This window comes from Carcharhinus amblyrhynchos, chromosome 9, assembly GCF_965287045.1.
Source record: "Carcharhinus amblyrhynchos chromosome 9, sCarAmb.v2.hapA, whole genome shotgun sequence".
Lineage (NCBI taxonomy): Eukaryota > Metazoa > Chordata > Chondrichthyes > Carcharhiniformes > Carcharhinidae > Carcharhinus > Carcharhinus amblyrhynchos.
In genome coordinates, this window is record NC_137332.1 from 52,822,532 (window position 1) to 52,844,227 (window position 21,696).

Here is a 21,696-nt window from a genome sequence, read left to right on the forward strand (position 1 = left end):
TGTTTCCTGCCATTCTATATTCAATGACAAGGGGTAGGGAGTTGATCAGTCTGTGGGTATGGCTTCGGGCTATGTTCCGCTCCTAATCCCTCCAAATGCTACTGTAAATCAACAGAGTTTACCCTATACTCCTTGGTAGTAACAATGCATGTACAATAAACAATTTCCCGAAAGCAGTTATTTGTCCAATAAGGAGTTTACACCTGTTGGCTCTGAGTTTTAAATAATCATTTAATATAGATTCTGCAGGAGTCAATTTCAGAGCAACAAAGTTACTTCTTGTCGATGTCCCGGCAGAGTCACCAATTGTTGTGCCTGCCACACAGTCTGTTTTAATCCTTATACGGTGGACAAAATAACTGCGAGTAGATGTCTGGTTAGTTCAATCAATATTTATTGAAGACACACAATAAATAATCACCCACCCAACAACAAGTTATCTTTACAGAAAATACGAGAGTTCAAGTCCAGTACAAGACCTTGACTTAACTTTGCGTGACTGGCAAGTACCCAAGCAGATATTGGCCTTTATCTGTGCGCTGGTCTCAGTCGTCCTCTGTGTAGTCTGGTCCTTTGGTCTAGTCTGGCACTCTGGCTCTGGTCTTCCTTCCTTCTCGAGTGTGGTGGTTCTCCTTGTGCTGGTTGTCACTGGCGATGATCACCGATGTTGTAGCTCATTTGTGGGGTCAGAGAGAGAGAGAACCTCTGTTATGTAGCAGCTTTTTATCCCTCCTTGGTTTTGTCCTTTTGGGCGGTCTCCTGATTCTTGTCAATCAATCGATCAGGGCTTGATCACCTTGATCAATAAGACTCCAATCAGGTGCTGCCACACCAACCTCTGGGTGTGTACCCAATGGCCATGCCTGTAGGTGCTGGTGGCACATAGGTCACATACCTCCCTCCCAAATAAGGGGTTAAGCTAAACAAGTATGTTTGAACAGAAGGTGTCCATTGTCTGGAGAGTCTGCAGAAGGATCTAGATAGGCTGGGCGAATGGGCCAGGAAATGGCAAATGGAATTTAATGTTGGCAAGTGTGAGGTGGTCCACTTTGGTAGGAAGAATGGTAGGAAGGACTATTACTTACGGGGCGAAAAACTGCAGCAGGCGACGGTGCAGAGGGACCTCGGGGTCCTTGTGCATGAGTCGCAAAAACCCAGCCTGCAGGTGCAGCAGGTGGTCAGGAAGGCGAATGGGATGCTGGCCTTCATAGCGAGGGGGATTGAATATAAAAGTAGGGAGGTCTTGCTGCAGCTGTATAGGGCATTGGTGAGGCTGCAGCTGGAGTACTGTGTGCAGTTTTGGGCGCCGCACCTGCGCAAGGATATTTTGGCCTTGGAGGGAGTGCAGAGGAGGTTTACTAGGCTGATACCGGAGTTGAGGGGGTTGAGCTATGAGGAGAGGCTGAATAAACTAGGCTTGTACTCGTTAGAGTTTAGAAGAATGAGGGGAGATCTCATTGAGACGTATAAGATGATGAATGGGATGGATAGGATAGAGGTGGAAAGACTCTTCCCGCTCAAAAAAGACAGTAGGACTAGGGGGCACAGCCTCAAGATAAAGGGGGGGCGGTTCAGAACGGAGTTGAGGAGGAACTTCTTCACTCAAAGGGTGGTGAATCTCTGGAATTCTCTGCCCGTTGAAGTGGTGGAGGCTGCCTCGCTAAATATTTTTAAGAAGCGGGTTGATGGGTTTTTGATGAGAGCGGATTAAGGGTTATGGGGAGAGGGCGGGAAAGTGGAACTGAGCCACGACAGATCAGCCATGATCTTATTGAATGGCGGGGCAGGCTCGAAGGGCCAGATGGCCTACTCCTGCTCCTATTTCTTATGTTCTTATGTTCTTATGTCTTTGGGATGGCCTATTTCTTGTGCATTCAGTCATCTGAGCTGCAGCCTGTTTATCTCTGAGTTTTAAACTGCACTCTGCTGTTTCAGTGCTTGTCCAATTATCACAACATGCCCTGTAAATCACCATTTTAGGTAGCTCATTTGGCCACTCCACTGTGCCACCAATCTTGGTGTCATCTGCAAACTTACTAACCATGCCCCCTATGTTCTCATCCAAATCATTAATATAAATGACAAATAACAGTGGTTCCTGAGGCACACTGCTGGTCACAGGCCTCTAGTTTGAAAAACAACCCTCTACAACCAGCCTCTGGCTCCTGTCTCCTATATATGGTAAAGGCCCCAGCCTCCAGTGTATTATGATAGATTTCTTCTGTAGAAGCTCCAGTCTCTGCTATATTATGATAGAGGCCCGAGTCTCTGCTGTATTACAGGAGAGGCCTCAGTATCTCATATTACAGTAGAGGCTCCAGTATCTGGTGTACTACGATACAGGCCCCAGTATGTGTATTATGGTAGAGGCCCCAGTCTCCAGTATATTACGGTAGAGGCCCCAGTCTCCAACATATTACGGTAGAGGCTCCAGTCTCCGGTATATTACGGTGGTAGTCGCAGTCTCTGGTATATTACGGTAGAGGCTCCAGTCTCCGGTATATTACGGTGGTAGTCGCAGTCTCTGGTATATTACGGTAGAGGCTCCAGTCTCCGGTATATTACGGTGGTAGTCTCAGTCTCTGGTATATTACGGTAGAGGCTCCAGTCACTGGTATATTACGGTAGCGGCTCCAGTCTCTGGTATATTACGGCTGGGGGCTCTGATTTCTATCGCCGCCGCCCTGTTCACTCCTTTTTTTCCTCCCGGTGCAAATGGCCGAGCGCCGCGCCTTCGCACAGAAAATCAGCAGGTAAAAGATCTTCCTCCGGCCCGCTCGGCAGAGGTGTGGTTCTTTCATGCAGAGCCAGTGGTCGGTGGTGGAGGCCTGAGCGCCCCCCCGGCTGCCCAGCTCCATCCGAGCCCGCTTTGTGCTTCTATAGGAGCGAATAAAAACCCTGCAATGGGCATCGCAGTGCAGGCGGAATATGAATATACTGCAACTAATAAAAGTATACCTATAATGTAGAATATAGCAACAAATGACTGAACATAAAACCTCGCAGAAGGCAATAAATCAAGACAGCTTTAAATAGTATCTAATACAACAGTAACATTTACAATACAAATATGAGGAGATATCTTGTAATAAATATAGCGATGGAGAGCACAGCGCTGGATGCAATGACGGGATGTAATCCTGTGTATTTATTTAATGCCACAATGCCAAATGTAATCTGCTACCGCAGTGCAATATGGTATAATGGGAGAGAAAGTACCATGATGGATACAGTGTAACTGCCTGGGATACAATCATCTCTATTGTATGCTAAGTACGATCACATTCAATGTGACATCTTTAAATAAACGTGATGTTAAAAAAAACGATACCAAAGTATTCGGGACGGTTGAAGCACTAAGCTGCAGTCACTCCCGGTTCTGCTTTATACCATTTGTGCATTTAGTGCTATTTCAGGGAAACTCGTACAACTAACGTTTAAGGGTAAAAATGCAGTTAAACTATCAACATTTGTGATCTTATATTCTCACAGTGAGATAACTTAAGAGTCACTTTGAGCAGTTTTCAAACCACTTTAAGATGTTTGAAGTGCAGAACGGAATCTTTACACATTAAATCTCAAGCAGATTTAAAAAAAGGACTGTCCATCAGCCAGTATTTTTAACCCCACCGCAGTCTATAATATGTTCTTTGACTGCAATAAAACTTTTCTGTACTGATTATAATCCATGCTATTTTTGTGCATGGATATAAATATTTTTAAAAGATTTGCTATCTAGCTTTGAAAGGTGCTATGGGTACCTGCATTACAGATGGATTGTGCGGCTGGTGGATTTCCTTTGTGGTATCATCAGGAAACCCCCAAACCCAAAGAGGTGTTAGTCAAGACTTGAATAGTCCTGTTGGGTTGTAGTTTGTGCCTGATACATCCTGGTTCTCATCTTGCTGATTTAAACGTTCCCCTAATTCTGACAGGTGATGCAAGTCTGATATTGGATTACAATATATTTAACAGCTTAATACATTTATGCTACATTTAACAGCTTTTTTAACATCAAAGTTCTGAAATTGCCTTAAGAAAAGTTTTGTTTGATAATTCTAACAATGACTAAATGCCAGGAGAAGGATTTTGTCCATATCAAGCATTAGAAATGAGATGGGTATAGGGCAGCAAAATATCCCCTTAATGTTACACCTTTCCCATACGTCCATTGAAATAAAATTCAAACATCTTCTACTCAGCACACTTTTGATATCCAGCCTAAGATCAGTTAACTTGCGGCAGAGCAGAAACAAACCTACAGTGTGTTTGATTGGCATGACTCATCGCCACGTTGGGTAATGCATTTATCCCAAAGTTATCAAAGGGTTTTCACCATGGAAGTAAGGACATCACAACTGCTTTCCTGTACGTTAATTAAACTTTTTTTCTGTAAACATTTTTGCATTAGCTCACATGCTAATGATTTATTTGTTTGGAATTCCAAGTCATCTTGCTACTATGGTCAGTATTTTATTTACAAACCTTCACTGTATATGCTTGGGCATGAAGTTGATAAACATTGTAAATGGGCTTACATAGTGCCCTTGCTTTGTACACATGGGCCTGAGTACTCCACAGGTCAAATTTCATAGCACAAGTTCTAATGTTACCCTAGCATAGTATCGTAAAACTCCAGCAGGAGTGTTGATGTGTTCTTAATTAAACCTGGACACAGTGCAGCGTGCTTGAGATTCCTGATACAATAGTCTGAAGTAAAATACTTTTTTTTCTCTCTAGGACTGTGGCAGCTGAAGTAAGGAAGCAAATCTCTGGCCAATATGGCAGTTCGCCACAGCTGCTCAAAAACCTCAATGTTGGAGCAAATATTTCTCACCATTCAGTAAGCTCATTTTTAAATATAATGTCTTAGAATGTTCTTTACTTGTGCTTGATAAAGAAGTCTTTTTGTTAAACCTGATGTTTCCCGGATGGCCCAGTTATTAGCTATACTACTAAAAGTGGAGCTGAGCCACACAGATTAGAACAACCTTAAATTCGATCTTGATCGTGTACCAGGTTAATTGATCCTTCATCAAGTCACCAGCCAGATTTTGACAACCATCTTCAGCATTCCTCACCTCCTAATTTGCTTTATAGTCATCCTTGCTGTAAGGCACCGGTGTGTGGAGGTCAGAGGACGGGATTGAGCTGAGCTGTAATGATATATACCGTCAAATAGTCTGTTGATAATCACTGTCAAGATTTCAAAATAGAAGAGGGCACTTAAGTGAGGCACCAGTGGGTGCCAAATCCATGTCATCCCACCAAATATGAAATAAAGTTTGCAGAGAAGGAAGAGAAACTTGACTGCATTGAATACAGTGCGACCTTTTATGCTTTTGATCGTGTAGGTCTCTAGATGACCATTTCTCTTTGTGGGAGAAAACAAAAAGAATGATGAGTGGACATTGGCCTGTTCCTTATGAAAGCTGGTTTTCTTTTATTCAGTTTCTTAAAATCGTTGGTTGATATTTGATACTGGTTTGTGGAGAGGTGACAATGAAATTGAAAATAATGCGCTCAAAATTCCCACAACCAATTAGTAAAATGAAAAAATGTAAAACTTAAAATTAGAAATCACAACAAAGGTGGAAACAAAGGTAGGTCAGTCAGCAACTGAAAAGAGAAGGTAATGCTTTAAATTTAAAATGGTAACTCTCTGTTGGTATTAGAAGATAAATAATGTTATATGTTGCCTCTGCTGTTGAACCACACTAGGAGACCAAACGAAATTTGGATGCCTATCTTGCCAAATATTTATCTCTGTTTGATATAGAAACAAAAAAAATTGAATTTCTTTTCCTAAGATGGATATAAAATCCTGTCTTTTTTCCTCTACCCATGCTACACTCTGTTTCCATCCTTTTCTATATTTTTGTTAAATGATATAGCTCACTGCCATGTTGAAGCTATCTGTTTTGTTTGTTCTACATGTTTCAGTTATTCGTCTTAATGGCCCGGATTCTGTGGTCAGCGGCGAAGCGATGGCGCGCGCCAATGACTTTGAAGAAAGCTGCCCGCAAAGATCTAGCGATCTCTGTGGCGTGGATCTACCTTTCTTGATGTTAATTTGAATCTGGCACCAAGTCAAAGGGATCTCCAGGTGTGCAGCAACAGTGATGTCAACAAGCAGGGTAAGCAGCCAATCAAATTGAAGAATTCTCTCAGACAGCAAACCAGAAGGTTAAAAACTTCATTCATGCTTCACTTTTTAATATACTTTCACAGAGAACAAAAAGATTTTGTTATACGTATGAGATTAAGGTGGAAGCTGAAATACCACCATTTAATAAACATCATTTTAAAATATGTAAATTTCTTTATCATAAAGGAAAATTTGGCAATTCCATAAATTAGATTTTTAGGGCTAGAAGAGTTATTCTGCAGTAATTATGAACTTAATGCTGGTTAAATTATATCTCAAAATTATAGCTTATTCAGCCAGGTATAATGTTTTTACAACAAGACTAATAATATAAAAGTCAACATAATTGCTTGCAGTACACCAACAGCATACCCTATGGAGAAGCAAAGAATCACTGACAGCAACTTCGAGGTTTCTGTGTTTAATTGCTCATGTGTGGATTCCATAATTTACTGTCTTTTTTCAGAGAAGTGATGGTGATGAAAGCTGATAGCTTTGTTGTTGTTACTATTACAAAATCTGGGCCAGTGATGATTGCTTTGATGTTGGAAAGTGGGAATGGTCATTATATGTTGGGCTTGGAAAGATGAATATTGGAGGATGTATCAGTGCTCTTGTGGTTTTTTTTGTCAAGGGAATTTTGCCTTCGTATAACCAGTAAAACTTGGGAGTGCTCCACACTGAGAGTGTATGACCAGAGTAAACTGTTAAATTCCCTAGCTATGCTTTCCTCAATATTATCATCAAAGTTTTAAATCAAGGACTAGATCTTCAGGACTTGTTTTCCTATGAATTTAATTACTTCACCCTTTTAGAAATCTGCTTTTAAAAGGTGAAATAAACAGTAGAAGCAGATTCTAAATTAAACAATGAAAAAACACAGGTTGAAGATCATGAATGTAAAGAGAATTGTAGATATGGAGTCAGGAAGGAGGTGAGAAGTAACTTAATGTGGTACGTGATCAAAAGATGACCATTGATAGTACACCCCATGCTTCTGAATGTGGATTTTTGATTTGGCTTCCTTTAAATTACTTTTGGTTATAGGGTGCTAAAGCAAAAATCCACTTGCAGGTTGAGATTTGTAGTTAAGAAATTGTCAATGAACACTCCTTGTTGATAAGCAACACCACGGCAGTCACATCAATGTAAAAGTGATCGACATGTGAAAACTGTTGCATAGCATTTTTTTAAAAAAATGTTGTGCAAGAAAATTGCTACCTACATATGAGGCTAATTACTCATTTAAGGCTGTGAAATGTTTTGCTTTTATGTGCTAACCAAGAGGATAGTTTGGCCAGCTTCTCCCCTTTTGCTGTTGAGCAATTAACAGACATGTTGTTTTCTTGTTGAACCTTCTGCTCAATACCTTGTTACAGTCGTGATACTGAAATGGGAGCATTGAAAGGAACCAACACATCTTGCAAGTATTGGAACCCCAATACATTCAGTAACTGCACACATCTGCATTTGTTTCATGCTCAACAGCGGGCATAGTTGTAATTTCATGCATAAAGCAAAGGTGATTAAATTATATTTTGAGATTGAACTGAAAGTACTTCACCGTGCTGTCATGGCTGAATGGACACTGTGGTACATATTAGTTTGCTGCTTAATATGCTGTCATATTTGCTGTGCCGGAATCAGTTGACCTGCCTGCTCCCTAGACACATTAATCTGTGATGTTAGTTACTCCTAGAACTTGTTGCCCAAAGTCTGTTGGAGTTCTTTTCTTCTTATCCCAAAGATAACCGCTGACTTGTCTTGAAGTATGGTTCCACAGGCACTTATACTTTAGCCAATTGGCTATCTCAGAATATTTTGGGGTTTTTTTGGCCATTCTTCATGTTGAGCTGAGACAATGAGCTGGCATTTTCCCGCACTGTGTAGATAGAGGGATTGGTGGGAATTGGAAAAATAGCAGGGACCTGGCTAACAATGTCTTCCCACTCTGGGATATTTTTCTAGGAGTTGATTGGGAATGAAGGCTTAATCAAGGTGGTCTCTGGTCAACAGGTCAGTGAATAGCCTGCAGAAAAGTTTCTCCTCCATTCTAATGACTGCACTGGTTTTGAGAGACTTCACTACAGCATTCTTATTTGGCCATTATGCAATGGTACCTTCATGTATCCCATCTGATTCAACAGTGGGGCTGCTGAGGCTGCAGAACTGCTGGCTCTCTGATTGTTGAGCCTTTGACATCAGAACCCAGATAACAATGGTGAAGCAACCAATTTGGAGGCTGTCTTTCCAAAAGATTTCACGGCTGGCCTCAGGACCCAGTTTGGCTCCGACGTTGATGTTCTGAAACCCACAGGAAAATGCAGCCCAATAACTGCTCAGTATTAACCAAGGATAATCTTTCCCTAACTGGAGCGCAGGAAAAATCATTGGATAATGGGTCACAGGAGACCAGGAACCCTAGTGGATCTACTGACATGCGGGTTTGGTTGATTGGCCATGCTAAATTGACCCTAGTGTTAGGGGATTAGCAAGGTAAATATGTGGGGGTTATGCGAATGGGGCTTGTGTGGGATTGTGGTTGATGCAGACTCGATATGCCAAATGGCCTCTTTCTGCACTGTAGGGAGTCTATGATTCTACTTTCCTGTCTAACCCAAGAATGTGTGGTGAATTGTGGTGCCTCTATTAACATTCCAACTGAGATCAGTTAATTTAACATAGAACCAGGTTTGATTCTATGTCTTTCCTGGTCGGTTATGTCTCAGTATCACATTTGGCAATACTGATTCATCAAGGCAGTTTTTCCATATTGTAAGAACAGAAATTTGTCAGTTATGCAACTGCTCTTTGAATTTGAAATGTAAATAATCCTTCATTCTGGCTTGATACACTCTTCCAATAGTGCACCTCTAGTAGACTATTAATATGATAGTACTGTAAGGGTTTGAAAATGTGTAAGTACTATTGAAGTAGCTAATTATGTTGAAAGTAATTAACAACTCAAGTCTCAGGAGTACACATTTGTATCAACTGTAGACTGTAGTACAGTATAATTTAGAATCCAGCTGCAATCAACCACTAAAGAACTCCCATAAGAAACATTTTTAATGGAATGACTTCTGTTCTTTACAGGCATGATGGTATAAGCAGAACATTTATGGTTTTCATGTGCACTACACAATCAAAAGCTACGCTAAACCACAGATCCTTAGAGACTTATTAATAAACAGGAGACCTTAATTCACCTATGAAAGCAGCTCCTGCAGGCACAGACATGATAATGAACTAACTATTCATTGTACTTAAAAGAATGCATCATCTGTGATCTCATGGTACAAAAATATATAATTTAATCTTAACGTATTTTGATCCATTTTTAAAAAATCTCTTCCTCCAACTCACTATTCTCCTGAAGACACTGACTCCTTACAGTTTCAAAGGCACTGGCCACACTCCAGTGCTTTACTTAAATGACAGTTTTTTATATTGAACTGTTCAGTAAGTTTCAATTTATTGAGTCCACAAGTATGCACTTTTGAGCATACAAACATGAATTTGGAGCAGGAGTAGGCCATGTGGTCCCTCTAGTCTGTTCTGCCATTTGATAAGATCATGGCTGATCTGATTGTAGCCTCTGTTTCCTCTCCATTACCTTTCATTCCATTGTCAGTGACGAACCGATCTAACGCAGCCTAAAAAAAATTGAATGGCCTTGTCTTTACTGCTCCCTGTGGAAGAAAATTCGAAAGTCCAATGACTGAGAGAAATAAATTCTCCTAATTTTAGCCTTAAATGGGAAACCTCTTACTTTTTTAAACTGTGTCCTCCTTGTTCTAGTCTCTCCCATAAGGGGAAATATCCTTTCAGCATCCACCCTATCAAGTGCCCTCAGGATCTTTTTATTTGTTTTGATAAGATCATGCCATTCTTCTAAACGACAATAAACTGCAGCATGCAATGGTGCAGAGGGACCTCGGGGTCCTTGTGCATGAGTCGCAAAAACCCAGCCTGCAGGTGCAGCAGGTGGTCAGGAAGGTGAATGGGATGCTGGCCTTCATAGTGAGGGGGATTGAATATAAAAGTAGGGAGGTCTTGCTGCAACTGTACAGGGCGCTGGTGAGGCCGCAGCTAGAGTACTGTGTGCAGTTTTGGTCGCCGCACTTACGCAAGGATATTTTGGCCTTGGAGGGAGTGCAGAGGAGGTTTACTAGGCTGACACCGGAGTTGAGGGGGTTGAACTATGAGGAGAGGCTGAATAAACTAGGCTTGTACTCGTTAGAGTTTAGAAGAATGAGGGGAGATCTCATTGAGACATATAAGATGATGAATGGGATGGATAGGATAGAGGTGGAGAGGTTCTTCCTGCTCAGAAAGGACAGTAGGACTAGAGGGCACAGCCTCAAGATAAAGGGGGGGAGGGGCGCAGTTTAGAACGGAGTTGAGGAGGAACTTCTTCACTCAAAGGGTGGTGAATCTCTGGAATTCTCTGCCCGTTGAAGTGGTGGAGGCTGCCTCGCTAAATATTTTTAAGACGCGGGTTGATAGGTTTTTGATAAGCGAGGGGATTAAGGGTTATGGGGAGAGGGCTGGAAAGTGGAACTGAGCCATGATCTTATTGAATGGCGGGGCAGGCTCGAAGGGCTAGATGGCCTACTCCTGCTCCTATTTCTTATGTTCTTATGTAAATACAGCTCCAACTTGTAAAACCTTTCCTCGTATGATGACCCATACACGGGCAACACGACAGCTCAGTGACTATCACTGTTTGCTGTGCAGATACGTGGACCTGGGTTGGATCTCTAACTTGGGTCGGAGTCTGTGGGAGTTTGCACATTCTCCCCGTGCTTGTGTGGGTTTTCCCCGGGTGCTCCGGTTTCCTCCCACATCCCAAAAACATGCTTTTAGGCTGACTGGTGTTAACAAATTGTCTCTAAATTAGACCTCCCCAAATCTGGCGTAGAGAAAAGTCATAGATAGAAGAAGGTAGATGAGGCATTCACTGAATGTTAAAATGGCGGCGTGGGCTTGTTGGGCCAAAGGGCCTCTTTCCTGTGCTGTGTTGTTCTTTGTTCTATTCATCCAACAGACAAATGAGCCTTCTATGACTGCTTCCAATGCAAGTATATCCTTCCTTAAATAAAGGGACCAAATCAGTATACAGCATTCCAGATGTATTCCCATCAAACATCCTGAGTAACTGTGACAAAACATCCCTACTTTTACGTTCTGTTTCCTTCACAGTACTCTAGATATGGTCTCACCAATGCCCTGTACAACCAGCAAAACGTCCCTCCATTTATATTCCATTCCCTTTACAATAAATGACATTTCATTTGCTGTGAATACTAAGCTTTTGCAATTCATTTACCCAGACAGTCCAATCACTTTGTAAATCAGAGCTCTGCAATCTCTCTCCATTTAAATAATATGCTGCTTTTCTATTCTTACTGCAAAAGCCAACACTTGTACATGTTTTTCCACATTATACTCCATCTGCCATTTTTTGCCCACTCACTTAACGTACCTGTATCCCTTTGCAGACTTCTTGTGAGACTCCTCACAAATTAATCTCCTATTTATCTTTGTGTCATCAGCAAATTTAGCGACCATACATTTGATCTTTCATCCCAGTCATCCCAGATTGTAAATAGTAGAGTCTCCATCATAGGTCCATGTGGCACTTCACAGGTTACATCTTGAGAACCTATTTATCCCTATTGCTTTCTTCCAGTTAACTAACCAATCTTTTATGTTGCTAATATGATGCTCCCTACAAATGAACGCTTATTTTGTGTGGTAACTTTTGATATGACACCTTGTCAAATGATTTCTGGAAATCCAAGTATCCACGTTTATAGATCCCCCTTCTTCATTTCCATGTTACTTCCTCAAAGAGCTTTAATAAATTAGTCAAATATGATTTCCCTACCACAAAACTATATTGACTTTGTCTGATAACATTAAGATTTTCTACTTGTCCAGCTATGACCTTAGTAATAGTTTTCTAGCATTTCCCTTTGACAGATGTTAAGCTAACTGGCCTGTAGTTTTCTTCCTGTCTCCTTCTTTTCTTGAACAGAAGTGTTACATTTTGCTATTTTCCAATTTGATGGACCTTTTCTGCATCTAGAATTGTAGAAAATTAAAACGAATCCACCAAATACAGATTAAAATCACCCATGATTATCACTGTACCTTTCTCATAAGTCCCAATATTTCTTCTGTGTACCTGAACTGTAAACTACTCCCACAAGTGACGTCTTACCAGTGCTATTTCTATCTTATCTTTACCCAATTTATATGACACCTTGATCTTCAGAACTAAGGTCATCTCTCACCATCGTATTAACACCATCTGTAGCAGAACTATTCTGCTCCTTTTCCTAGTTTCCTGTCCTTCTGAAATGTTATGCACCCTTGAATATTTAGATACCAGCCTTGGCCTTAACAGAGATATGACTGTGTGTGTGATGACAATCAGAATTAGTTGTATATGAGCCAACAACTCATCCATTTTGTTATGGATGCTACATGCATTTCAGATACAGAGCCTTTAGATCTGTCTTTTTAATTTTTTTGTGAACTTTGGCCATTCATGCTGGCACACTCTTAGGTCTGTACTCTCTATCCTTTCCTGCCACTCTGTTGATTATTACCCTTCTTGATACTTGCTGACTTGTCTTTTCCCTTCTCTATAATTCAGCACATTTTCCCTCACTTGATCCTTTGCCCGCACTGTTTAATTTAAAGCCATCTGTCTCTACTGCCCTAGTTATGTAAAAATGTAAAGTTGCCATAGCCCCAGATGATCAGGGAGAACTGACTGGTATTGATTTAACCTGAGGATCACCACACCTCAAGCGAGGGGCAAGGTTGAGAAGGCTGGGTCTTCATGGATTATCTTGGGGTCGGTTAGCTCAGTTGGCCAGACAGTTGGTTTGTGATGCAGAGTGACGCCAATATAGAATCATCAAATCCCTACAGTCCAGAAGGAGGCCATTGGGCTCATTGAGCCTGCACCGACAACAATTCCATCCAGGCCCTATCCTCATAATCCCACATCTTTACCCTGCTATTCCCCTTGACACTATGGGGCAATTTACTACGATCAGTCCACTTAATCTGCACATCTAAGGTCTGTGGGAGGAAAATGGAGCACCCGGAGGAAATCCAAGCAGTCACGGGGAGAATGAGCAAATTCCATACAAACAGTCACTTGAGGCTGGAATTGAACCCGTGTCCATGGCGCTGTGAGGCAACAGTGCTAACCACCGTGCTGCTCTCATCGTGAGTTCAATTCGTGTACTGGCAACTGTTATCCATGCCTTACTTATATGACTTGCCAGAATACTGGTTGCACCACGATTTAGATGAAGACTGTCCCAACAATATAATTCCTACATTCCCCAGGAATCAAAGCCCATTTCTCCCACACCTATCTTTGAACCATGCATTCGGCTCTCTAATCGGGTGGCGCAGTGGTTAGCACTGCTGCCTCACAGCACCAGAGACCCAGGTTCAATCCCAGATTCAGACGACTGTGTGGAGTTTTCACATTCTGCCCAAGTTTGCGTGGATTTCCTCCGGGTGCTCAGATTTCCTCCCACAGTCCAAAGATGTGCAGGTTAGGTTGATTGGCCGTGCTGAATTCCCCCTTAGTGTCCCAAGTTGAGTAGGTTAGGTGGATTAGTAGGGTAAATATGTGGGATTACGAGTATAGGGACTGGGTGGGATTGTTGTTGGCGCAGGCTCGATAGACCAAATGGCCTCCTTCTGCACAGTAGGGATTCTATAATTTATCCATGAGTTGGAGAATTCTGGCTTTGGAATAGGAGGAATTGCTAATTTTTTATCTCATCCTTTAATCCTCATCATTATTCAAGGATACAGTCTGCTTACAGCACCTTTCCACTTAGCACTGCCTTGGCTGACAACTAATTCCTTGCAAATCAGAGGACACATCTTAAACATGGCTGACAGGTGTGACTCAATTTTGTCTGCTAAAACTGTTGATGTGGAGATGCCGGCGTTGGACTGGAATAAACACTGTAAGAAGTCTGACAACACCAGGTTTAAGTCCAACCGATTTACTTGATAGTAAACTCACAAGCTTTTGGGGTTTGCCCCTTCATCAGGTGAATGGAGAGTTCTGGCCTCAGACAGCACATATAACAGCACATATATGCTCTGTCTGAGGCCAGAACTCTCCATTCACCTGATGAAGGGGCAAACCCCGAAAGCTTGTGAATTTACTATCAAATAAATCGGTTGGACTTAAACCTGGTGTTGTCAGACTTCTTACTGTGTAAAACTGTTGAGCCATCAGCAGAGCTCAGTATCACGTCCTTAATTTCCTCAAGGGAGGATTTGCTTTGTAGAAGTATTATTTCCTGTTTGAACATAATGAACTCAGTCATTTCAGGATCTTACTCAAGCTGGACCAGTAAATCCCATTCATTTAACCTTGGAAGCCTTTGAACTTTGCTGTGCCTTGACCTACATGCCTGTAAATTTTCTGAGATGAGTCATTCCCTCAGTAACCTCCAAGCATTTGGTAAAAGTTTCACCAACCCCGAGATGGATTTTTTTTCTCCGCTCGCATCCTCAGGGCTTTTTGACAACTGTGAAGCTGTTTAGAGTTTGGTTAAGTAAATAAGCTTGACTCCATAAGACTATGAGACATAGAAGCAGAATTAGGCCCATCAAGTCTGCTCCGCCATTCGATCATTGCTGATATTTTTCTCATCCCCATTCTTCTGCCCTTTCTCCATAACTCCTAATCCCCTTATTAATCAAGAGCCTATCTACCTCTGTCGCACTCAGTGACCTGGCCTCCACAGCCTTCTGCGACAAAGAGTTCCCCAGTTTCACCATTCTCTGGCTGAAGAAATTCCTCCTTATCTCTGTTTTAAAGGATCGTCCCTTCAGCCTGAGGTTGTACCCTCTAGTTCTTGTTTTTCCTATTAGTGGAAACACCCACTCCATGTCCAATCTATCCAGCTTTGCAGTATCTTGTAAGTTTCAATAAGATGCCCCCTCATCCTTCTAAACTCCAATGAGTACAAACCCAGAGTCCACATATGACAAACTCTTCATTTCAGGGATTATTCTTGTGAACTTCCTCTGGACCTTTTCCAAGTCTAGCACGTCCTTAGATATGGGGCTCAAAACTGGTCACAGTACCCCAAATGGGGTCTGACCAGGGCCTCATACAGCCTCAGAAGTACGTCCCTGCTCTTGAATTTTAGCCCTCTCGACATGAATGCTAACTTTGCATTTACCTTCCTAACTGCCAACTGAACCTGCACAATAACCTTAAGAGTATCTTGAACAATGGCTCCCATTAGGAAGGCCAATGCAATGTTAGCATTCACGTTGAGAGGGCGAGAATACAAGAGCAGGGATGTACTTCTGAGGTTGTATAAGACTCTGGTCAGACCCTACTCGAAGTATTGCAAGCAGTTTTGACACAGTTCCTGAAACTGAGAACAGAATATGATGCAGAATTGTGAATTTGAATGAAAGTGTATTTACAGATCTCTACTGGTGATTTTCCCATAAAGTGCTGGATTTGACTCAATCCTTAGATCACTCCCTCACTGGATCAAGTTGCTGAGGTCACATACTGTGAGCTGAAGCAAATAGTAGTATTGTAATAATAAAGATAATTCCTGATAATGTTGACTTTGGATGTTCATTTCTTAATATTTTAACTTGTATTATAATTAAGCAATCCTTCATGTATATCAAAAATCCAGATGTGGCATTTGGATTAATATGTATCTGTAAGAGTGAAAAAATCATATATCACACGATTCCATTTGACTAAAGTAATAGCTGTTCTGTGAAACATGCTCATTTATTCAAATGTTTGACAGGTTTACGAAAATGCTACTAAGAGGGGGGTCACGAATGAGTATGCTCTTGGAACTAAACAAGTCAGTTCTTTTCCAAAGCGATCTTGAAATACCAGCTAATACCAAATGAACCAATTGTATCACTGAAATTATTAGTTTCACATGCTTTCTTTTGATTTTTGATCCAGTTGCTATGGTGTATGTTTGAAGAACGTAGAAGAATAAACACATTTAAAAATTATATAGTTTGCTTATTTAAAACATCTATAGAATTGGATGCATTGTGCCTGAAATTTCTACAATAAAGCTTGTTTTGAGAAACTTTTGTGTTCTTAACGTTGGATTTCTTCTTCTCCTTTGAAGGTTGGACTCTTTCTCCTTTGTAGCTTTTCTTCATCTTGGCTTTATTAACTCGCACCAAGTTCTGTTCATCATCACTCTTGAGCTCACTGATTACATTGGCTCCCAGTCCATCAGTGTCTTGATTTTAAAGGCTCATCCATGTTTTCAAATCTCATTTGTGGTCTCTCTCCTTCTGCAGTTCCATAACCTCGTGAGTTCTCTGTACTTCTCCCATTTTGATCTTCTGTGCATCCCCAATTTTAACCATTCCACTATTGGCAGCAGTACCTTCAGCTGTCTAGACTATTCTGCTTTACTATTTTCTTCTGTTTGAATACGCTTCTTAAAACCTTCTTTGACCAAGCTTTGGGTCACCTGAAAGTCTTCTGGTGTGGCTCAGCTCCAATTTTATTTGATAACTTTCCTGTGACGTACGTTGGGAGGATGTATTAAAGATGCCATCTCACTGGAAGTTATTTTTGTTGTCACAGATATTACCAAATCAGCTATTTTAAAAACCAGTTTCCCGCACTCCCCTGCTGAAGGTGTTAGCTCATGCAAGGGCATGATTCTGTGGCTGTTTTACAGAAGTGACTATTCTTCATGTGAGAATGGACAGTGAAATTGAGCAACTGAATGGACTATGAAAAGCATTGCATCTGATCATATCCTCATTTTTGTTAAGCGAGGGAATCAAGAAATATGGAGCAAAAGTTAGTAAATGGACATGACATACTGATCAGCCATAGTCTAATTGAATGATAGACACGGTTCAAAGGACTGAATGGTTAATTCCTATTATGACCAGTGCTTTTGCCATCCCAGTTCTGAGCATTATGAAAGTTTATCAAATGTTGTGCATTGAGTGATGGAGTGAAAGCTTTTGACCTCAGTGAAAGAAATGGTAAAACAAATTAATTCAATTTAAGGTGAGTAGATTTTGTGCAATAAATTCTGAAAATGTGTGATTTCTAGATCCCACTAACTGAGGCGGTGGATCCAGTGGACTTTGAGGATTATGTGTTAATGCACCCTCCTATAATTGATCCAGGCCCCTTAAGGGACTTGCTGGAATTCCCTCCAGATGACATTGAAGTTATTTACAGTCCCAGAGAATGCCGAACATTGGTGCAAGCTGTCCCTGAAGAAAGGTAAGAAGGTAATTCCTAACTATGCAAATCAAAGTAGTTTGATCAGGTGTAATCTTAAAAACAAAAGGGTCATATATACACTGCAGATTAGCAAACTAATGGAAGACTAAGGTTGGTTATATGAATGGTTCCAGTTGAAGCAATAAATAGTGTTAATGCTGATGGATTTGTTCCATTTTTATTTCAACATTTCTGTTTTATCCTTCTACCATTTAAAATCTCCAGCTGACTTTCTGTTGCTCCAGCACAAAAAGACATTCTAAAATCCAGGGAGAAGGTTCCTCCACCGTCACATCAATTCATTCAGTGGCGTCAATGGGTTCAGCTGAAGACTGAGATGTCACAGTCCAGCCAGCGCAATGCCTCCAGCGCTCAAGAATGAAGAAGGATGGATGGTTCCCATGATATGTGCCTCTGCTTGCAGGCAGCCTCTTAAGCGTCCTACCATTAGAGACCCTAATATGCAATGCTACTTTAAGAGATGGCCTCTCTGCATATCAGTTGTGTGCTGCCTCTTCAGATTTTGGACCCAGCACTCCAGGGTTCCGAATTGCCTGTCTGATGCTCTTGTGTACACATCAATTTTTAACAGAGAAAATATCTCCAACATCAGTTCAGTGCCCTGTGACTCAGTTTCTTGGAAGTCCAAAGGACTCTCAAAACCGAACCTAGGGAACCATATAAGTCACCACTTTTCACTGGGTGGGTTATTGAAGGCACGAGAGACATGTGTGAATTTAGTGCAAGTTTCATTAAGTTGGGGAGGCAGGAGTAAATCACATGGAATTGCATTTAAATTTTATACAAGTGGGAAATTAAGCATATTAATGAGCCTCCCACTACTGAAAGGTGAGTTCCCTGTTTTGTTACCCTTAACCTTTTGCTGATTTAATCTTTTGCTGTTTTTCTACTGCCAGGAGTCTGTCTTGCAACTTCCCATTCAATTCTCTACATCCACCCACCATCTTGCCCTTATCAGCGGACTTCACAAAATACAGCCCACAGACTTAATTTTCACGTGCATGATGATGACATCCAGCTCTACCAAACCACCATTGTTCCCAACTCATACACTGTTGTTAAATTATAAGACTGCTTGTGTGCATCCAGTACGAAATGAACAAACGTTTTATCCATTTAAAATGTTGAGAAAATAAAAGCCATTGCCTTTGTTCCTACCCCAAACTCTGTCCCCTAGTTACGAAGTTCATCCCTCTCTCTGGCAAGTGTATATGGCTGATCTAAACTGTTAGAAACCTCTGTGACATCCATAATCGCAAAAGGAGCTGTGACCATATTACCCCGCCATCACTAAAGCCACCTGGATCAGACAACGCCACCCACCTCAGCTCATTTGCTACCAACATCCTCATCCATACCTTTGTTATGACCAAGCTTAACTATTCCTCACACTCCTAGTTGTCATCTCACAATGCACTTGAACAAGCCTGATGACGTCCACAACCCTGTGCCCTGACCCACATCAAATCCTTCATTATCAACCTTGTACTTCGATCTTGTGCGATGGTGAAGGAGTCTTTGGACTTTGGAGCATCTGTTTGTGCAGGAGCATTAGAAATTCAGATGTTGGGGATTTAAACTATGGAGCTTTCTTACGAAGCCTGCAAGAGGATTTCCTGCTCTAACACAAGGTTGATTGTCTTTGAAATATGGTACCAGATCCTGTGTGGCAATTGGATTTCATGATGTTGGTGCCACTCCCCTAAACCACATGATCAAGTGGCAAACCCATATCACCCACCTTCATGCCTGCTGCTCAGCTGACTATTGCAGACCTACACCAGATCCCGACGACTTCAGGGCCCACTGGCGAATACCGTGACAACAGGCTTAAATCAAGCCTTGTGCTTTTGGATGATAACACTGAAGGGCAGCATGTTGGTGAAGAATAGAAGAAGGCTAAGAACTGGCACAGTGGTTAGCACTGCTGCCTCACAGCTCCAAGGCCCAGGTTCAATTCCAGCCTCAGGTGACAGCCTGCTTGGAGTTTGCATGTTTTCCCCTTGTCTGCTTGGGTTTCCTCCAGGTGGTCCGGTTTCCTCAAGTCTCCAGAGATGTGCAGGTTAGGTCAATTGGCCATGCTAAACTGCCCCTTAGTTTCCCAAGATGTGAACGTTAGATAGATTAACCATGAGATAGGACAGGGTGGTGGGCCTAGCTAAGATACGCCCGTCAGAGAGTCAGTGCAGAGCTGATGGGCTGAATGGCCTCCTTCTGCACTGTGAGTGCATCTTGGACAGGAATCTTTGGGTATTTGCATATTTTCATGCTTTTGCCTCAGCTTGAATTTACTGCACCAGTTATACATAAATAACTGAGTGCCATTAGCTTTACTAATATTTTCACAGCAAATTCTGACCCATTAATTTAGTGGATAAAACTACAAGCGAGTGACATTCAATGTGAAGAAATGTGAGAACATTTATTTTGGATCTGAAAAAGAGAATTAGAATAATGGTGCAAAAATAGGATCTGTGAAGAAGCAGTGTGGTTTAGTTGTCCATACACACACAATCGCTAAAAGCAAGTGGATAAAGACAAAACATAATCAAAAAGGCTGATGGAATATTGGCCTTCATCTCAGACATTGGAATTCAGAAGTGAAGAGGTGTTATTTCAGTTGTACAGAACCTTGGTCAGAGTCCATCAAATTTGATTTATTGCCTTGAAGGAGTAAAAGACCAAAGAACAGATGTTAAAAATTAGGAGTAAGGACAGGGAAGTCAGATGAAACTTTATTTACATGAAAAGTTGTTGGTTTCTCTTCTTAATTCAAAATTACATAATTTAAATTGTCTGATCAGGTAATTTTATTAGCATTAAATCTTTGCTTTGTTGTTTGTATTTTGCGTGGCTTAATTCAAATTCTTTGGTTCCAAAAATAACCTTGAATTATCAGTAGCAGGCCGTTAAGTTGTTGAATAGGTTATTATGCAAGGGCCATTGTTGCAGCCAAAATATGTGGATGCAAGAGGCAGTTGGAAGCATTTAGGGAGACAAAAAAATGATTGAGATGGCAAGAAGGATGGTTTATCTATTGAAATGGGATGGACTTGCTAGGCTAACTGGCAATTTTCTCCAAATATTACTGAAATAAGTGAGGGAACGTGATAAGTACAGAATTAGTTTTGCTTCATATTTAAATTCTTGAAATTTTATTGCATGCTTTTAGGGTTCAGGGTAAGCATTCTGAATATTAATTAGTGGGAAGGGACAAATTTTTATTTGGTTTAGAGTCTGTATTCATGGATTGTGTTACCTACAAGAAACGGCAAATATTTTCTAAAACAGCAACTCATACAATGCCTTGACATTTTTAACTTCTGAGGTACTTCACAATTGGGGGTCAGAGCAGGAGGAAATTTAGGGAATTAGCCCAAAACACTGTTAAAGAGAGATTTTTGAATGTGGAAGAAGATGTAGCAAAGTCCAAGAGGCTTAGACAGAGATTCATAATGTAGATGCAAGATGACTTATCGCCATGCCACAAAATACACATGAAATAGATTTGTAAGTTGCTAGAAATGTGAGGGTCTTTTGGTGTAGTAGGTTCACGCAGTAGGACTGGGGTTTGAGCAAAGCCAATGAGATGGAAGTCAATCCTGTGATTGCTGAATATACGGTAAGTCCCCATTTAATGTTGTCCCATTTTACATTGTTTTGGTTTAATGTTGGTGAGTTAATGGGGCCTGTGTTCTCAATTAATACTGTGAGATTTGTGTTAATGTTGTTTCCCACCAGCCTGATTCCACACACATACACACACCATCCACCACCACCACCACCACCACCACCACCACCACCACCACCCAACTTATGGCCTCTTCCATTCCCTTATTGTCTACATTGTGGCTTCTACTGACCCTGACTGTCACTCTCACTGACCCTTGCTTTCGCCGAACGCCCCACCGCCCAATTGTCCCACTCGCCTTTTCCCTCTCCTGAACCTGTGATCCTGTTCAAGTTCTGAAGCTCCAGGGTTGTGAGTGCAGGTTCTGATGGTGCAGACTGCCAGGCTGCAGCTGTTCTAATTATGTTTTCTTAAATGACCTGAAGCTGCTACTCCCTCCTTGTCACATTTCTCCAGAGCACCCCTCGTAGCAAAAGTTCAGGGCGGGGAAACAGCAAATGACAGCATTTTAAAAAGACATAAATTATAGCGGCCTAGCTCAGCATTTCAGCATCATCGGAACCTGTATTTTCATAAATCTAA

The 21,696-nt window shown here is 41.4% G+C and overlaps 1 protein-coding gene across 16 annotated transcripts in view; it reads left to right on the forward strand.

The window, feature by feature from the left end:
* Positions 1 to 2,669: 2,669 nt before the first annotated feature.
* dock7 (dedicator of cytokinesis 7) overlaps positions 2,670 to 21,696 on the forward strand; it is a 170,538-nt gene continuing 151,511 nt past the window's right edge. For 15 of the 16 annotated variants that reach the window (XM_080195666.1, XM_080195667.1, XM_080195668.1 and 12 more), the window contains exons 1-3: positions 2,670 to 2,753; positions 4,741 to 4,843; positions 17,287 to 17,462. In XM_080195666.1, the coding sequence (XP_080051792.1) occupies positions 2,716 to 2,753; positions 4,741 to 4,843; positions 17,287 to 17,462 (317 nt within the window). In that variant the 5' untranslated portion in view covers positions 2,670 to 2,715. Of the gene's footprint in view, positions 2,754 to 4,740; positions 4,844 to 16,455; positions 16,523 to 17,286; positions 17,463 to 21,696 lie in introns of those variants that run through there. The other variant, XM_080195679.1, reaches the window with a different exon arrangement.